Source organism: Martes martes (assembly GCF_963455335.1).
Source record: "Martes martes genome assembly, chromosome: 3".
NCBI lineage: Eukaryota > Metazoa > Chordata > Mammalia > Carnivora > Mustelidae > Martes > Martes martes.
The window spans coordinates 118,976,884-118,994,259 of record NC_137890.1 but is presented as its reverse complement, the minus strand read 5'-3'; the positions used below and the strand labels follow the sequence as shown (position 1 = coordinate 118,994,259).

General features: G+C 33.8%; 1 protein-coding gene across 1 annotated transcript in view; it reads right to left on the bottom strand.

Moving 5' to 3' along the window:
* Nucleotides 1-17,376, bottom strand: part of NCKAP1 (NCK associated protein 1) — a 101,470-nt gene that overhangs the window by 26,717 nt on the left and 57,377 nt on the right. The window contains exons 16-23 of the mRNA XM_080798642.1: nt 13,044-13,189; nt 11,237-11,369; nt 7,787-7,906; nt 7,045-7,184; nt 6,006-6,137; nt 3,131-3,349; nt 2,819-2,949; nt 2,440-2,537 (exon numbers count right to left, since the gene is read on the bottom strand). Of these exons, the coding sequence (XP_080654768.1) occupies nt 2,440-2,537; nt 2,819-2,949; nt 3,131-3,349; nt 6,006-6,137; nt 7,045-7,184; nt 7,787-7,906; nt 11,237-11,369; nt 13,044-13,189 (1,119 nt within the window). The remainder of the gene's footprint in view (nt 1-2,439; nt 2,538-2,818; nt 2,950-3,130; nt 3,350-6,005; nt 6,138-7,044; nt 7,185-7,786; nt 7,907-11,236; nt 11,370-13,043; nt 13,190-17,376) is intronic.

Below are 17,376 nucleotides of genomic sequence, written 5' to 3'. Positions count from 1 at the left end.
TGAGATAACAAGTAGGCCAAACAGGCTGGACGAGTTACGGAGATGAGGAAAGTGAAAGGCCAGATCTTATAGGGGCCGCCTTCCAGTACTGTTAAGGACATTAAATGCCTTTAAACTCTCATAGATATGGATATAGATACAGGCTAATTTGTTTTACTACATGACAATATTCAATCCACCACATTAAATGGCAAAGAAGCACTAAAAATACTACAATTCTAGCAATCCCTATTATTCAGTCTGAAATTTAAAAAAAAAAAAAAAAAAAACCACAGCTGGTAAAAGTAAAATTCTTTTCTAGAAGTCAAGAAAAAAATATCTTGTCATAATTCTTCTTTCATACCAAAAAGAACATAAGAAAGCAAAATGAGGATGAGAAATTTGTCACCTAAGAACAATAGGATAGTAAAAAGACTGTGTATTTATAGGTGAATGAGTCTAATAAACAGCAATGATATTGCTTGTAAAGAACCAAAACTGTCACTGCAATGTTTATGCATTCAAAACTATATAAAGCATACAGTTTGTATATTTAAAATCCACATTATAAAGTATCTAAAAGTTGACTTTTATACAAGAATTACAGAACACTCTTTTGAAAAAGAACATTAAGAGGATAATGGACATGATGAATACCAAGTAATATTTTACTCAATGTTTATTGTAGGTCAAGAACTATGCTCAGTACCTAAGTGTTTGACATGCATTATCTCATATAATTCTCTCAAAATAAAAGCTTAGTGAGTTTAAACTTTGCCCAAAGTCAAAGCTCTTAAATGAGAGGACTGAAATTCAGGATAATTAGAGTCTTTAAAGGTTTGAATTCTTAGGGTGCCTGGGTGGCTCAGTCAGTTGAGCGTCTGACTCTTGGTTTTGGCATAGGTCCTGATCTCAGAGTCATGAGATTGAGCCCTACACCTGGCTCAACACAGCACAGAGCCGACTTGAGATTCTCTCCCTTTCCCTCTGCCCCTCTCCCCACTCACGCACTCTCTCTCTAAAATAAAATTAATAAAAGCTTTCTAAAAGATGTTTTAAACACTGGGTACTACCACCTCTCCTTCTTGTCACACTCTTGCTATTTTTTTCATTCAGCAAAATATTTCTCACCTTGCAGCAATCGACTTACGCTATATATTTGCTAAATTTTCAGTATATCAGATTGCCACATTTAGACTTCTAAGTGCTACATTTAAAATGCAAGCTACTTATCAGTGCTATAACCATATTCTTGAGAAATTAAAAATGCAAGGCACAAGTAACCAAAAAATTCACAAAGAGCACATTATTAAATAATTTTTTTAAGATTTTATTTTTAAATAATCTCTACACCCAAAGTGGGGTTCAAGCTTACAACCCTGAGATCAAGAATCTCATGCTCCACCAACTGAGCTAGCTAGGTGTCCCTAAAAGGGCATATTTTAAAATATGCCTCTTCTATTCTGTTCTTAAGTTAAAGTCTTAGTGGCTCAAATTCAAATTCTTTCAAAAACTTAATAGCTACTATATACACAGACTAATTCAAATATAAATCACCTTAACACTGGAATATTTCTAAAAGGCTTTTTAAGGCTTTTTAAAGAAAAGTCCTTTAAAATGCTGTTGCTTCAGCTCTTTTACATTTTTAATAAAATGCTAAGAATTCTAGGGGCACCTGGGTGGCTCAGTGGGTTAAGCCTCTGCCTTCCACTCAGGTCATGATCCCAGGGTCTTGGGACCGAGCCCCGCATCGGGCTCTCTGCTCCGCGGGGAGCCTACTTCCTCCTCTCTCTCTGCCTGCCTCTCTGCCTACTTGGGATCTCTGTCTGTCAAATAAATAAATAAAATCTTTTTTTAAAAAATGCTAAGCATTCTAAAGACATTTTTTATCCAGCTTAAAGGGCATAAGATAATTTAAAAGATTACTTAATAATAAAAAAAAACAATGAGCTTAGGGGTGCATGGCAGGCTCAGTTGATAAAGCATGTGACTCCTGATCTCGGGGTCACGAGTTTGAGCCCCACACTGTGCACAGAGATTACTTAGGGGAAAGAAAAAACCCCAATGAGCCTAAAAATGTTTGTAATATAATCTGTATAAAGTAATACATTCAAACTACAAATTTAAATAAATGACTTTGGCTGGAATTTTGACCAATCATTCAAAGAACAGTATCATGGTACCACAGAATGAAAATATGACCAAAGGCCAAGAAATCAATTTGAGTTTTAGTCTCCTTTAGTAAATCATTTCACCTCTCTAGGCTCTCAGTTTTTTCATCTGTAAAAGATAGTACTGAATGAAAATGCTACTGAAAGGCCATGCTAGCTCTACAATTTCATTTACATATGAGAACTTTCATGTTGGATTAAACTAACATTCTAGGCTTTAAGTTCATACTTTTGAAATGTTTTTCAGGAGTTAATGTTTCAAAGCTAAAACTGATAAAAACTGTATTACCTTAAGTTCAGCAACTTGTGATGAAATATGCCACATAAGGCTCTCACTTAGGAACTTCATACCATATGGGCCTAGTAGTTCTGATAATGACCTCATTTCTGAAAGGAAATGTAATTAATTTTATACTTTGACAGAGCAAATACTTTCAGAAAACGAATATTAACATACTGGAATGTCCCATTATAGAAGCAAATTATTAATGCAAAAATCCTTAGACAAGTCTCCAGAATAAAAAAGGTAACACAAAGGTAAGTCTAAGATATAATGTATGATGATTATGTACTGAATTAATGTAATTGAATGAACATAGTCATAACAATCTAAAGCCAAAAGAATCAAGGTTTCTTCACTCTATAAAACATGTAATAGTTTCATTCACCTGATATGTCAGAATATTCCTCTGCATTGAATGTTAATTCATTTTCTGTAGGTAAGTTCACAAATGCTTTCATTGCAGGGAAATAAGCTATATGACCATTGCTGACTTGTCTTAACAAAGTTTCCAAATACCTAAGGAGAAAAAGTAAATTTATAAAAAGGAGGAATTGATTCAAAATTTATTATGGTATACATTCCTACATAAGTTGACTGATAATAAAAATGAGCACTTATTGATAAAAAAAAAATAACGTCCTTAAGCAGCTTATTACAAAGTAACTTTTTATCACTCCCAATTTCTAAATGTGCTTACCAGTTTGTATATAGACTTGTAATGGTTGGTTCTCCATGACTGTCTAAATGTTGTGTTTGTTGAAGAAGAACATTATTAAATACTCTTGTAATATCAATTTGCACATAGTTTTCTATTGACTGCAATACAGTCATGTATGCTCTTACACTTGTCAGAAGCTCTGATGGTTTTGCAATTTCCTGTGTGGCTTGATTATACATAGTCATTCCAACAATTGACCTGGCAGGAAGGGAATAAAAGAACTGACTTTGCATTTACGTAAAGGCCATTCAACATATTGATCTCTGATTAAATAAGCAATAACAATTTTAAATACAATTCGTTTCAAAGCCATGAAATTACTATCATTATCGTCCAAAGAAACCACCTTAAAAAAAATGAACACCTAAAAGCTACAATGAAGTAGAAATATGATTTTAAAATTCTAAGGGCATCAATATTAAAAATGATTTAACAATAAAGATGGTTTCTAAAAAACTTCTTTAACAGGATACATTGTCTGTAGTAAGATACAATGGGCTATTGAATGCATAGCTCAAATTCATCTGGCACTATTACATGCCAGTAGTTTTTTTTTAAGCTTTATACAGATCATCCTCATATTTAATAACCCTATGATATAGTTATTATCACCGCCATTTCACAGATTAAAAAAAAAAAAAAAAAAACTAAGGCTCAGAACTCAAGAAAACTGAGTAAGTTCACTCTGTTTGGAAGTAGTGGGTCTAGGGTTTAAGCCCACATCTGCCTGATAGTGCTGCCACCCAACAAAACGCATGATAGTTAAAACATGGCAACAAACAAAAAACTTCATGGTTTTTTAATGATTGGCAGCACATAAAACACAGTTGTGTTATGTTTATATCCCAATAAACTGTAAGCCTAAAAGGAAACACAAATTTTGAAAGTATTTTCCTACCTGATCTTTTCCTCCATTGACCACCCCTATCTTACCATCTTTAAAACTCCCCAAGCGTTAGATTTGTAAAGATCTTAAACTTGTATCTCTAAGGATAAATCCTTAAAGAGAACGACAAACTCCATCAATAGAAAACAATCCCAGAGGGGCACCTGGGTGGGTCAGTGGGTTAAAGCCTCTGCCTTCAGCTCAGGTCGTGATCCCAGGGTTCTGGGATCGAGCCCCGCATCAGGCTCTCTGCTCAGCAGGGAGCCTGCTCCCTCCCCTCTCTCTGCCTGCCTCTCTGCCTACTTGTGATCTGCCTGTCAAATAAATAAATAGTATCTTTAAAAAAAAAAAAAATCCCAGAAGACCAACTCAAGGTTAATAACTGCTATCTTTGTATATAACCCCTAAAGCCCTAAGATTGTGCTCAAGTGATCAGCAAAAATCAACCAACTAATACGAGCTATTTGTTTTGGCATAAAAATCTTTCCCAGGTAAACAAGTTTACAGCCTGGCCTTGATTCTCATAACTAAGTAGATGTTTTGTCAAACGAATATCTGTTTTCTCTGTGGATTAACAGACCAGACTACATACAGAGAAAAAAAAGGGAGTGGAAAGTGAACCCTCTCTTCCACCCACCACTCTAACAACCCCCACCAAGTTGAGAATATTTAATAAATACCAGAGTGTATAATATCCTTTTGGTCTAAATGCTATTCTGGCTTTCACTGTCAGGATGCCTGCCTTACTAAAGGAAAGCAACAGACAGTCTTAAACACCTGACTACGCAACTGATGACTTAACACACAATTTAGTGCCACTTATATATTCTCCTATTTTGCTCTCCAATTGTTGTAGGCTTCTCACGAACTGTAGCTCTAAGCTTTATAATATTTCATTACTACTTATAGTACTTAACACAATGTCAAGCATATGGTACAAATACTACTTGTTAATGACTATAAAACTGTGAAAAATCGGGAGCCTGGGTGGCTCAGTGGGTTAAAACCTCTGCCTTCGGCTCAGGTCATGATCCCAGGGTCCTGGGATCGAGCCCCACATCGGGCTCTCTGCTCGGCAGGGAGCCTGCTTCCTCCTCTCTCTCTGCCTACTTGTGATCTCTGTCAAATAAATAAAACTGTGAAAAATCCTTGGCTAAATTTTGTTTTATAAATTGCTCTAAGGCCTTCCAAGAAAAACTTCTCAAATCAATCGATATTTTCTTCAATAATTAAGTGTATAACTTTAGAAAAAAGGTTGGAGCAACATTTATAAAATTGAAAGTCTTCTGATATCACACACAATATGACTTCAAGAAACATATGTAAGACTTATAAATCTCTAATTAGGAATGCCTCGAGAGTCTAAAATTCTACTGGTCTAAGAGCATACATGTGAATTCAGAAAAAGTAAGAATTCACCTAGTCATGATGTTTTCAAACATTTAACTGTAACCAACTAAAAGATATGCATTTGGCATCACGACTCAGTACATACATACATATGTATAAGTGAAGAGTTTCAAGAACAGTATTTATACTTACTTGCGTGCAGTGCATGGATTTTTTCTTCTATTCTTCCCTGTTTCTTTTCTTCCCTGCCTCTTCTTTCTTTTTTTAAACATTGACTGCAACTTTCTACATTGACCTCATGACCCTACTTGGTTGCTACCTGTCAGGTGAAATACACTGATTTGCTCCAGTCTTCCCATTTAGCTTATAAGGAACCTAAGGCACACAAAGATTAACTGGCTTATCCAGTGTTACAACTAGTTAATAACAAGTATGGGACAAGAATCTGAATAACTTAAGTAATTCCCAGTTCACTATTCTCTGTGCTTCCCCATTCATTACTCTTCGTACTGTATCAGTTCTAATACTTTTCCTCATAAAAGTAAACACTGTATGGATATGAAGAACATAACAAACTCATTAACTGAACCAACAAAAGTAGTTTATATTCTTTCTTACTTAGTAAAGCGGATTTCCAGATGAGAAGTCAAATATTCTCGTGGGGTAAACGTATGCTCCCAAACTACCATGTTTGGTACATAATTTATAGAGAAACATAATTCAGAAAGTGCAGTGTGCAATTTATCAAGGCTGAAAAAATATTAATAAACAATAAAATTTTCAATATTTCATCATAGCAATACAAAATTACTTTTATAAACACATCAGACCTTATTTGGAGATAATAACTGCAGAATTCAGTATTCTTCTTTCCTAAACTGACAAGTTCAAAATCCTAAGGGATATTACTAACATGAGGGCAGTTTTTTAAAGACAGTATCACTCATTTGTTTCTCCATTCAGATGATATGACTACAATGATTTAATATAAATAAGAGCTTATTACATGCTCATAAAAACGATCATTTCCAAACCTTGCTGTAGTCTCTGTATTGGAGAAAGAAAGTTGTCTACAAAGTAGCAAACAGCTTGCTCAACATAAAAAAAGCAATTAAGTAGGAAATTTACTTTAAACAAAACATATGTTCATGTATTACTGCCCACCATGCCTACCCTCCAAACAAACACACAATCTTTAATAATATCTAGTCTGATATATTCACTTTAAAAATGACGTATGTTCTAATATAATGCATGCCAAAATAAAGTCTCAGGCTATCTGATTTTAAATAAATGGAAAACTATGGCTTGCTTTTATAGTGTACCCCCCAAATTTTTAGACACGTTCTTTGCCTTCAGTATTCAGTATAGACAAATAAAGTATTCAGTACAAATAAAGTATACAAGTATAAATAAAGTATACGAATAAAGTACTTAGTAAAGGCAAATATTACCTACTACATGAATTTTCTTCAAAAATCCAAAATCTGTTTTTGGAAATAAGCATTAACTATTCAAGTTCACAAAGGTAAAATAATAATAATAAATGAGAAATTAAGAATTTACAATTACTGGCATTCCCTCAGTACTAATGCCATACAAAAAATGAAAAACTTCTACCTGTAACAAAAAGATATAATAAAAGTGGATGGCTTACTTGGTCACTACCAGCCTGTTTTTCCTCATACTCTCAACTCCTGGCTTTTCCCTTTCAGGTTCCCCTTTCTTACCAGTCTGTTTTTTTGACTTCTTATTCACTGCTTGACTAATGGTTTTGGCACAATGCTTGGGTAGCAACTATTTAAAAAGAAATGAAATCTTACATTAACCAATTATTTTGAAAAAAACACTAACAATTTAAACAAAACTTATGTGAATCCAGACAATGTAGCAAATACCATCTAGCACTAAGGTGAGATGTAGTTCACCTAGCTAGCTTGGGGAGCTCATACAGCTTGGTAGAAAAGAGAAATAGGTAAATCTTGTGTGAAGAAAGCTTCATAGAGGAAGTTATTATCAAAGCAAAAATTTAAAGGATAAGTAATAACAGACTAGGCAAGCAAAAAATGAGAACATTTTACTGGAAGGAAAAGTTCAGAATTTAGTGAGAACTACTAAATGGTAAAAAGCATCAAGTGCAGGGTGAAGTAGACAGTTTGAGCTATGAGGAAGGTATATGAACACCAAGCTACAGGCTGGATTTTAAACAGCAAGTAATCCTAAAGACAGTGGCAATTTTTTTAAAAACCTAAAAATGGAGTTTTATAAGAATGAGGTAATGAGATTTACTAAGAGTTTAATGAAAAAGACAGAAAAATAAAAAAATAACTGGCTAACAGTTAATTTTCTTGACTTCACACACAAACTTCCTGTCTGTAAGAAAACATGTGAATTATTACCTGGTCACTAAGAGTACACTGTTCTGTGCAAATATCAGTGATGAGATTTCGAGCTTGTTTGGCCATTTCATCCAAGAACATATTACATAAGGAAAGACTGCGATCTCCAATATGATGTCGCTGTCAAAGCAGAATAATAACAACAATAATAAAAGTTATAAGAAAGTAGTTTGAATTAAAATATTTTTTAAATAAACATGGAAAATAAAGTCTATTGTACACTGAGGAGTGGGGGTAAGGAACATTCTAGATCACCTTTATCTCTTGGAACAACTAACCTACCATATTGTATTTACACAGCTGATGTAAAGTATTTGGTGATTATACAAGTAAAGTATGATTAGAGGGATCTTAGTTATTGGTATTTTCTTTAACATGAAAAACTATTAACTTAATTTTCAGTTTTTGCAAGGTCCTACATCTGGATCTTAAAAATTAAACTATCAAACAGAGGCTGTGAAAGAACACATTTAGAGTAATGTTTTCTAATCTTAACTGATACACACACAAACACACATATATATTATACATACATATATAAAGATCTTGACACAACAAATAACTTCATAGTTACAGAAAAGCTTAAATATTTAATTAAAATTGTTAGACATGAGGTCAGTAAAACAAAGAAATTCACAAAGCATTCAACTCCCTAAAATCAAACTCTCCAACCCAGAAGAGAAAAAAAGCTAACCATGCATTTTCTGAACACAACTGGGGGGGGCGGGCAGGGAGCATTATTTTAATTTTTAAGAGATTAGATATGTGTATGTAGACATATACTCACTCAAATTCATCCATCTCTCTCTACAGGATTCTGTAACCTTTTAGTTTTGGTGGCTATCATAATAATTTAATAGGTTTTTCTTGTCAATGATAACTGGAAAGTTGAGTATATAATACCATAAAATTTTGCACTCCAAATTTATAATACTTCATAAAGAGAGAAATTTTTTAAAGTTTACCTTACCAAATCTTCCATAATTACGTAACAAATATACAGTTTACATATGGTATTTCTATGTTGCTAATAAATGTAAATATACAATATAAATGTAAATATATAAATATAAATGTAAATATACAATATATAAACAAACATAATATATAAGAATATAAAAATACTTAAACACCTAAAGTAACTGTTCCTAGATGATCTATCATGATACTTTAATGTATTTTATTATAAATGCCCCTGAAAACTTTAAAAGGAAGCCAAATCAAAAGGAATCCCCAGCTCAGATACAATTAAATATTGGTTCACTTTACTTAAGGAAAGTTTTCAAATTATAAACATTCAGGGTTTTATTTAACTGAATTCTGACTCCTGAACCCCTTGCTATCATTTATTCCTCAAAACAATACAAAACACTGAATTAGCATTTCTTCAAATTTACTAGACTTATTTAAAATACAAATCTGATATCACTACTCCCCTTCAAAGCTCAGAAATGCTGAAATTGGATGAAAAACATAACAACTGAACTCTCTCCATGATCTGCCTCAGCCTCTGGCGACAATACTGAGAACAGATTTTGGGAGAACAATGTCAGAAGCAGAAAGACCACTTAGGAAACTACAACAATAATGCAGGAAAAAAGATGTGGCTTTGACAATGATGATAAGTGGTAGGAGTTTGGATATATATGAAGCCCAAAGGCTGAAAAGGCTTCAAAGGATGGTGATGGGGTAACATGCAGAGAATCATGGACATGTTACATTTCAGATGGCTAAAAATACCTAAATTCCAGCAGAATATCCAGAAAATCAAGATCTGAAAGCTGTGGGATGGAGATAAAAATCTGGGAGACATCAGAAATACGCTAAGTTAAATAAACCAGATACAAAGAGACAAATACTACATGGTTCCACCTATATAAACCACCTAGACTAACCAAATTTTTTGAGACTGAAAACAGACTAGAGGATACCAAGAGTTGGAGGAATGAGAAATTACTACTTAATAATTATAATTATAAGGTTTCTGCTTGGGATGACAAAAGTTTTGGAAATGATAGTAGTAGTGGTTGTACAACACTGTGGAATTAATTAATGCCACTGAATTGCACATTTAAAAATAACACACGGCACACTTTTAGGTCATATATATAACATTATATATCTGTCTGTATGCAGACAGATATAGATAGATATTAATCACAGTTTTTTAGAATAAAAAAAATGGGAACAGAGTGCAAATTGTTGAAGATTTAAATGCCTGGGTGAGAAATTTTTACCTTCTCCATATGCAAGAGACAATCACTGAGGATTCTTCAAGAAGGAAAGAGACACTCTGGTGGCAGTGTATTAGACAGTATTAAAGGCAGAAATACTGAAGGCAGGAGAACTATTTAGGAGTACATATGAAGAGTATTGCAAATTTGAGCTATAAGAGTGACAAAAGCGATGGAACGTAGAAGACAGATTCAAGAAATGAAAGAGACAAAATTAAGAGGACTTCATGGGTAATTTAATGGGATGATTATGAGGAAGAGTTAATACTATATCTTAGGTATAAAACTTCAGGATAAAATCTATTATATCTAAAAACTGTATAAAAGTATTAAATTTGGTGGTGTTGATATCCTCACAGGTAACAGCCCTAAAAGCAGACCCTACTAAACTTCCTGCAGGTTAACCTTGTCTCAGAGTCCGCTTCCAAAGCACTGATGGAATACAATCTGCAACAGATGTTACCTAATGCTTCAAGATAGTAATAATGCTACTGCTTGTCAGTTTCTTTTCTCCAAGTTCTGTAGTTCTAAGTAAAGGGATTCAACACTAAGTTAAACTATAAAGAAACAGACCATTTAATTTTAATATATAGTCTCACCATGCTTACAAAGTGACATTTCTTCTTTAAAGATCAGAAGAAATACTGAGTACATATTTGATACTTATTATTGATAAAACTACTGAGTAGTTCAATTATTTAATAACTATGTGTGCCTGTGTGTATGTCTTACAAATACTACACTTGATCTTAACCAAAAGGCCAAGAAGCAATTGTCTTACAAATACCAATGTTAATTTTGTTTATCATATCTATCATATTAATAAGTGAGTGAAATTCCTCTTTGACATGTTTACGTTTAGTCAGTAATCTATACATTCAATTTTCAACTCTTTTCAATAACAGTTTAAGAGAAAAAGTAAGCATATAAAATCAATTACTGTATATAACTTTACCATAAATATGAATACCTGACCTGTCATTTAATCAGTGTAATTCTAAGTGACATTATATGTTCTTAAAAATATGTATGTGCATTTATCCATCCATGCAAATAAACACTACATTTTTTTAATCTATTCAAACATCGTTCTGATTCTGCATAAAGAGAAATTAGGTAGGAAGCTAGATTAGGTAATTATGAAATCTAGCCAGCTACATGTTTGGTCTAGTATACTCTGCATACCATATAAATCACAGTACTATCCTGAAATTACCTCTTCTGGACACAGTTCATGTGTGCAACTCATAAAATGAGTGCAAAGTAGTGGAAATGCAATTGAATATCTTGACTGAGAGGGTAACTCCAAACACTGTTGAAACATCTTCTCAAAAGCACGGCTATAAAAACTATATGAAGACACAAATTAAAAATTAGAATCACCATTTTTACAGTTAAAAATTTTATGATATAGTACTTGGTTAATTTAACTGGATTCCAGGGAACAAAAGTTATCAACTGGCAGCCTTTATTCCCTTAAGAAGAGAGTAGTTATTTTTCCAAAGAGTATCTTTTATATACCACAATCATTACAGAGTAATAAAAATATAATTTCCATAACAGTAAGTTTTAAAATAAAAAATTTAAACAAAAAATAAACCATATCTATGGTTTATGAATACATGACATTCAAATCTCACACTACCAAATCTTATCAAAGGCAAGTCACTATCAATTAGTAAGAAACACCATTATTTTATTGTACAACTAAGAAAGAAAAACACTGTCAATTAAACAATGCTATACCATCAATTTTAAATTACTTCCCGATTTTGGAGATATTAAACATAAAAGAATATGAGTTAATAAAATGTAGTACACCTTGGAATAGTAAGACAACCAGAAGTAGTAAACATGTATTTATTTTGGATGTAACAGATAAAATAGGAAAGTGATGAGAAAAAAATGGATAAAAGTTACTTAGGGATAAAAGTTAAATATGACTGAAAATCACAAGTTTTAAACATTATTCAAAGTATTTTTATTTCCAAGGAAGGGGAACAGGATTTTTTAATTGCAGTAGCTTTCTTTTACCAAAAGGAACCTTTCTGTAGCTCAAATACATGTAAACATAAAATGTTCCATTTTCTTTTCAAGTCAGATTAACAGTAGAGGATTCCAAATAATCTTAAAATTCTTGCAAATTTGACATGTGATATATTTTGTTTCAGTGACAAATTATGTTTCAGGGGTTTTTTTTTTTGGTTTGTTTTTTTGGTTTGTTTTGTTTTGTTTCAGTTTTTTTAAGAAACCTCTCATGCATTCCCTATCTGGTGATTTGGATTTCTTTTGCAATACTGCTAATTAAAGCTATCTTAACAAACTGCCCAAATCAGTGTGGACTGGAGTATCTTCAAAAATAAAAAAATGAGAAGCTGTTTGTAATAACAGCTTTTCAATACACACAAACAACTACCACTATCCACTGAGATTATCTCAGCATTGTAGAAATAAAGGGACACACTAGGTTACTCCAATTAGCTTCCACACAGGAAAAAAAGCCAAGAAGAAGATACAGAGCTGATACTGCCCAGCTTTGGAGCCAGAATACTTATGTATGAAACCTGGTCCTACTCTTTATTAGTCTGATCACAATCAAGTTCATTTATTCATATAAACATTTATTAAACACCTACTATGGTAGACACTAAAAAACCAAAAACCTGACCTGAACTCCCTTCAAGGACCACCTTATGTGGGGAGAAAGAGATGAAAGAAAAGGGGCGCCTTGGTGGCTCAGTGGGGTAAGCCTTTGCCTTCAGCTCAGGTCATGATCCCAGGGTCCTGGGATCGAGCCCCGCATCGGGCTTTCTGCTCAGCTGGGAGCCTGCTTCACCTTCTCTCTCTGCCTGCCTCTCTGCCTACTTGTGATCGCTGTCTGTCAAATAAATAAATAAAATATTAAAAAAAAAAGTCTATTACTGAATGGTCTCAAGGACAACACTATCATAAAAACAATAAACAAAGGTACCTTTGCATACTAAAAATGTTAAATTCTGATACAAAAAAAAATTACCACATACCAAAATATGGAGAGATCTGATGTTTCCACCAACATTTCCACCAAGGAATCTACCATCTTTGTATGAAAAATTATTGTATTCATCATCTTTCCAAGTTCTCTGTGATCTGCAAGGCTAAGTGAAGCCTTAGAAACACTAGTATATGCCTGTGAAAGTAAAAAACAAAAGTAGTTTAAGCAAAGACCAATGATTTTAGCCTTGACATTCTACAGAGAAAAAAAACCACATTATCAAAAATTTTTTGATGTTTATTTTGACGTTGTATCAGTAGCATCACCTTTTTAAAGCTGTCAATAGTGACTCAAACTTGAAATTCCTACCAAAAAATTCTTTAAATAAATAGGAATACTACCGCCAATAAAGTAAAATCTAATATATGGGTCATTCATCTAGAACCCCAAAGGAACGGAAGTTATAATATCAAAAGTATAAAACAGTGAATTGTCAAGTTAGATCTACCAAAAGAAATTTTCAATCTAGTTTGAGAGAAAAAATACAGGTGATACACTCAGATGAAAGTAAATATTGTACATGTTAATTCACTGAGGTTTTAGATTATAGTAATTAAAACATACTATACTAATTGATGAATTCTAGAAAGGAAATGAAAATCGTAAAAATTAGTGTAGGTTGAGCAATGTGATAGAACTTAACCAAAACCATCACGATAGGTTTACAGGAAAATAAATTCTATTATAAGAGTACCAAATCAGAGAGGAAAAATCTGTCCACGGACAGTGGGCATTCCGGAAAGGCACAAAACAAGAAGAGAAAGAGTGTCTATAAAATAAATACTGTTCACTGTGGCTACAGTTAAAATGAAAAGAAGAGAAAGAAAATGGTGTAAGAAGAGATTCAACCAGATCATGCAGACCCCTGCAAACCACATTAAAGAATTTAAACCTTTTGGTGAACCAAAGGTTCTGTGCAGTGGTCAATTTGTGTTTTAGAAACATTATTCTAGGGGCGCCTGGGTGGCTCAGTGGTTTAAGCCGCTGCCTTCGGCTCAGGTCATGATCTCAGGGTCCTGGGATGGAAACCCGCACGGGCTCTCTGCTCGGCAGGGAGCCTGCTTCCCTCTCACTCTCTCTGCCTACCTGTGATCTCTCTCTGTCAAATAAATAAATAAAATCTTTTAGAAACATTATTCTATGTGGAGGAGGGAACTAGGGAAAGGTGAACAGAAAGGGAATAGGAGGCAGTCGTGGCAATAATCCAGACAGGATTATGATGGTCTCATCTACAATGGTGGTAGTTCAAAAGTTTCATCTGGGAAATCATTAGATAGGCGGGCAACAGAAGAATTATGAATGATGGCCAGGATTCTGGTGTTGTGAGATACTCCTTCATGGATCTCATGCGTGCCTACACATCTTCAATATGCAAGAATTCAAGGCTCTGAGTACTCACTACTCAGGCCATTTCTCAGAGTACTTGTACTTTGTACTTGCAAGTACTTTGTACTTGCAGCTGCCAAACTTGAGGAAATGAGGCAGTATCTACCTCTGGATCAAAGAGCTAGTATGCTTACTGTTGATACAATAGAGGGTTCATCAAATTCAATGTTCCTTAGCTGCAACACAAACCGACTGCATACATAGCATTCATCTGGGTCATGGAAGCAAGAGAAAAAAAATGATACATATATGTCGATGTTCATGCTGCTTCCTGTGCAACAAATAAAATCCTTTGTCCTTGATGCAGGGGCTCCAAGTCTTCTGCCAATTTCCATCAAACAGTAGAGACTAAATAATTATTTCCTTGTAAACTGGAAAAAAATCAAATCTCAGCCCCTACAATGGCAAGGGGCTACAATATAGATGGTGACAAAATGACAAAATTAATGTAAAAGACTCATTTGAAATATTTAACAACAATGAAAGGAAAAACAGGTCATTTAAAAAAAAAAGGTTTAAATAAAAGTAAGGTAAGAACTACCTAAGTAAATTTAATGACAGAAGGGAAGAAGATAAATTTTCGAAAGTAACCAAAGATGATTAAGAGACTAGGGAATACATAAGGGAATGAGATGCCTGAGGAAGCAGGAAAAAAAATGACAAAGAATACATGGACAAAGAATTCTTCTTTAAAGACTAGAAAAAAGGAGAAAAATCAAAATGACCTAAAAAAGACCAATGACTTAAGGATTAAATTAGGACTCCAGTGAAGGCAAAAAGCAATTCTAAAATTCTCCCAAAGGCTTACCCTTCTGGTCCTGCACTACTCAAGAATTACTGATATCTAGAGAACTGTGTACCTGTCTGGCCACATGCTTATACTGAACTCTTATCCTAGTATCTGATCATTGAGTCAGATCATTCATCGCTCTTGTGAAGATTTGTTCCTTCTTGTAGTAATATTTAACACTAAAAAGTTTCTTTACTTGTCCTTTCCCCATTGTTTGCCCTTTTTCTGTGTAAGCTTATTTTCCTATTCAATTTCTACCCATCTTTCAATGTCTGGGCAAAATGATGCTTTCTCTATAAAATTATTATTAGCAATTTCAACTTGAAAAAAGCTTTCTTCCTTCTAAGAAAACTACAGTTAATTTATAATCATATTCTGCCAGCAGCATCTTTTAAGGTAATCTTTTAAATTTTCAACTGCTATTTAATTTTTCATTACCTTTAATGCCTGTCTCCACAGCCAGATTTATAACATCATTCAAAGAGGATCTGTACTCTTCTACAAATTATATAATACTGCTCAATATTTTATTTCTGGTATCCTATGGCCTAGTCTGTAGGTGTGGAACTTTTCTTCATCACCCATGCTAATGTTCTGGATTCTGGCTACTGCCCCACAACTTGGACTTTTATCCTTTCCCTCAGTCAAGACTTCTCTGGCTTACTTATATTCCCCACTATTTTCTTCCTTAGTATGCTCTAGCGCACTGTCACTAAAAATTAAGAGTTATACAGTAGAAAGGGGCTGTATGTCCCACTCATGATTATGAGCAATGTTACGGGTTAAATTGGGTCCACAAAAAATATGCTGAAGTCATAGTTTCCAGTTTCTCAGAATGTAAACTTATTTGGAAACAGGGTCTTTACAGAAGCAATCAAGTTAAAAATGAGGTCTTCAGATTGGACCCTAATCCATTATTACTGAAATCCTTACAAAAAAAGGAAAAATTTGGACACAGAGATATGCACAGAAGACTGTATAAAGAGAGACAGGGATAATGCGATTAGAGTGACTCATCTACAAGCCAAAACACATCAAAGTTTGCCAGCAAATTACCAGGAGCTAGGAAAAAGCCTGGAACAGATTTTCCCTCATAGCCCTAAGAAAGAATTAACCCAGCTGACACCTTGATTTAGGACTTCTAGCTTCCAGAATTATAAAATAATAAATTTCTGTTGTTTAAGCTACCAGCTTTGGTACTCTGTTAGGGCAACCCTAGCAAACTAATAAAAGCAAGAATACAACACATGAAAGAATCATATAGCAGGTGATATTATTATAATAATCTCATAAAAATTTAGAAAAAACTTAGATATACCAGTTCTACATTCTTAATGCTACAGAAATGTTTTATATTCTGCCATATGACTAAACACAGATAAATTCTCAAGTGAATCCTTCAAATGAGTAAGTTAATAATCCTGAAAGTATTTAATAAGGGCAAATTTGAAATGTACCTTATCTCTCTAAAATTTTCTGAACCCAAATGTTTAGGCACTCTCACAAACTGACAGCTGGAGACTTAAATAGTTAAAGCTTTTTGATGATGAGTGACTTTCAAAATTTTAAATGTGTACATCCTGTAGCACAGCAATTTCACTTTTATTTTCATTTTATATGCTCTTACTTCTATACTGTTTCATAGCTTTTGTTAAAATAAAATGTTAATATCTAAACTTTATTTTTAAGATTTTATTTATTTATTTGACAAAGAGAGACAGCAAAAGAGGGAACACAAGCAGTGGGAGAGGAAGAAGCAGGATCCTCGCAGAGGAGGGAGCCCGATGCGGGGGGCTCGATCCCAGGACCACCCAGGCACCCAAACTTTAAAGGGAAAAAAAACCTATTATATATACACATTTAATATTTTGGGATGGTGGTGTTTTAAGTGTTCCTCCCTGATTTCCCACTAACCAACTCTGCAAACTCAGGCAAGTTACTTAATACTTGTAGCCTCACTTATAAAATCATCTCCAAAAGTACATAACCATAGAACAAAGAACAAGTGTGAGAAAAATGCCTTTGTATTTTGAGGTTGGAAGGAACCTAAGGGCAAAATTACCTCAGGTAATAGAAAGGTATGCTCTTTCTAGGAGTCCTTCCTGAGACTGGGTTGATATAAAAATCTCTTCCACCAACACATATT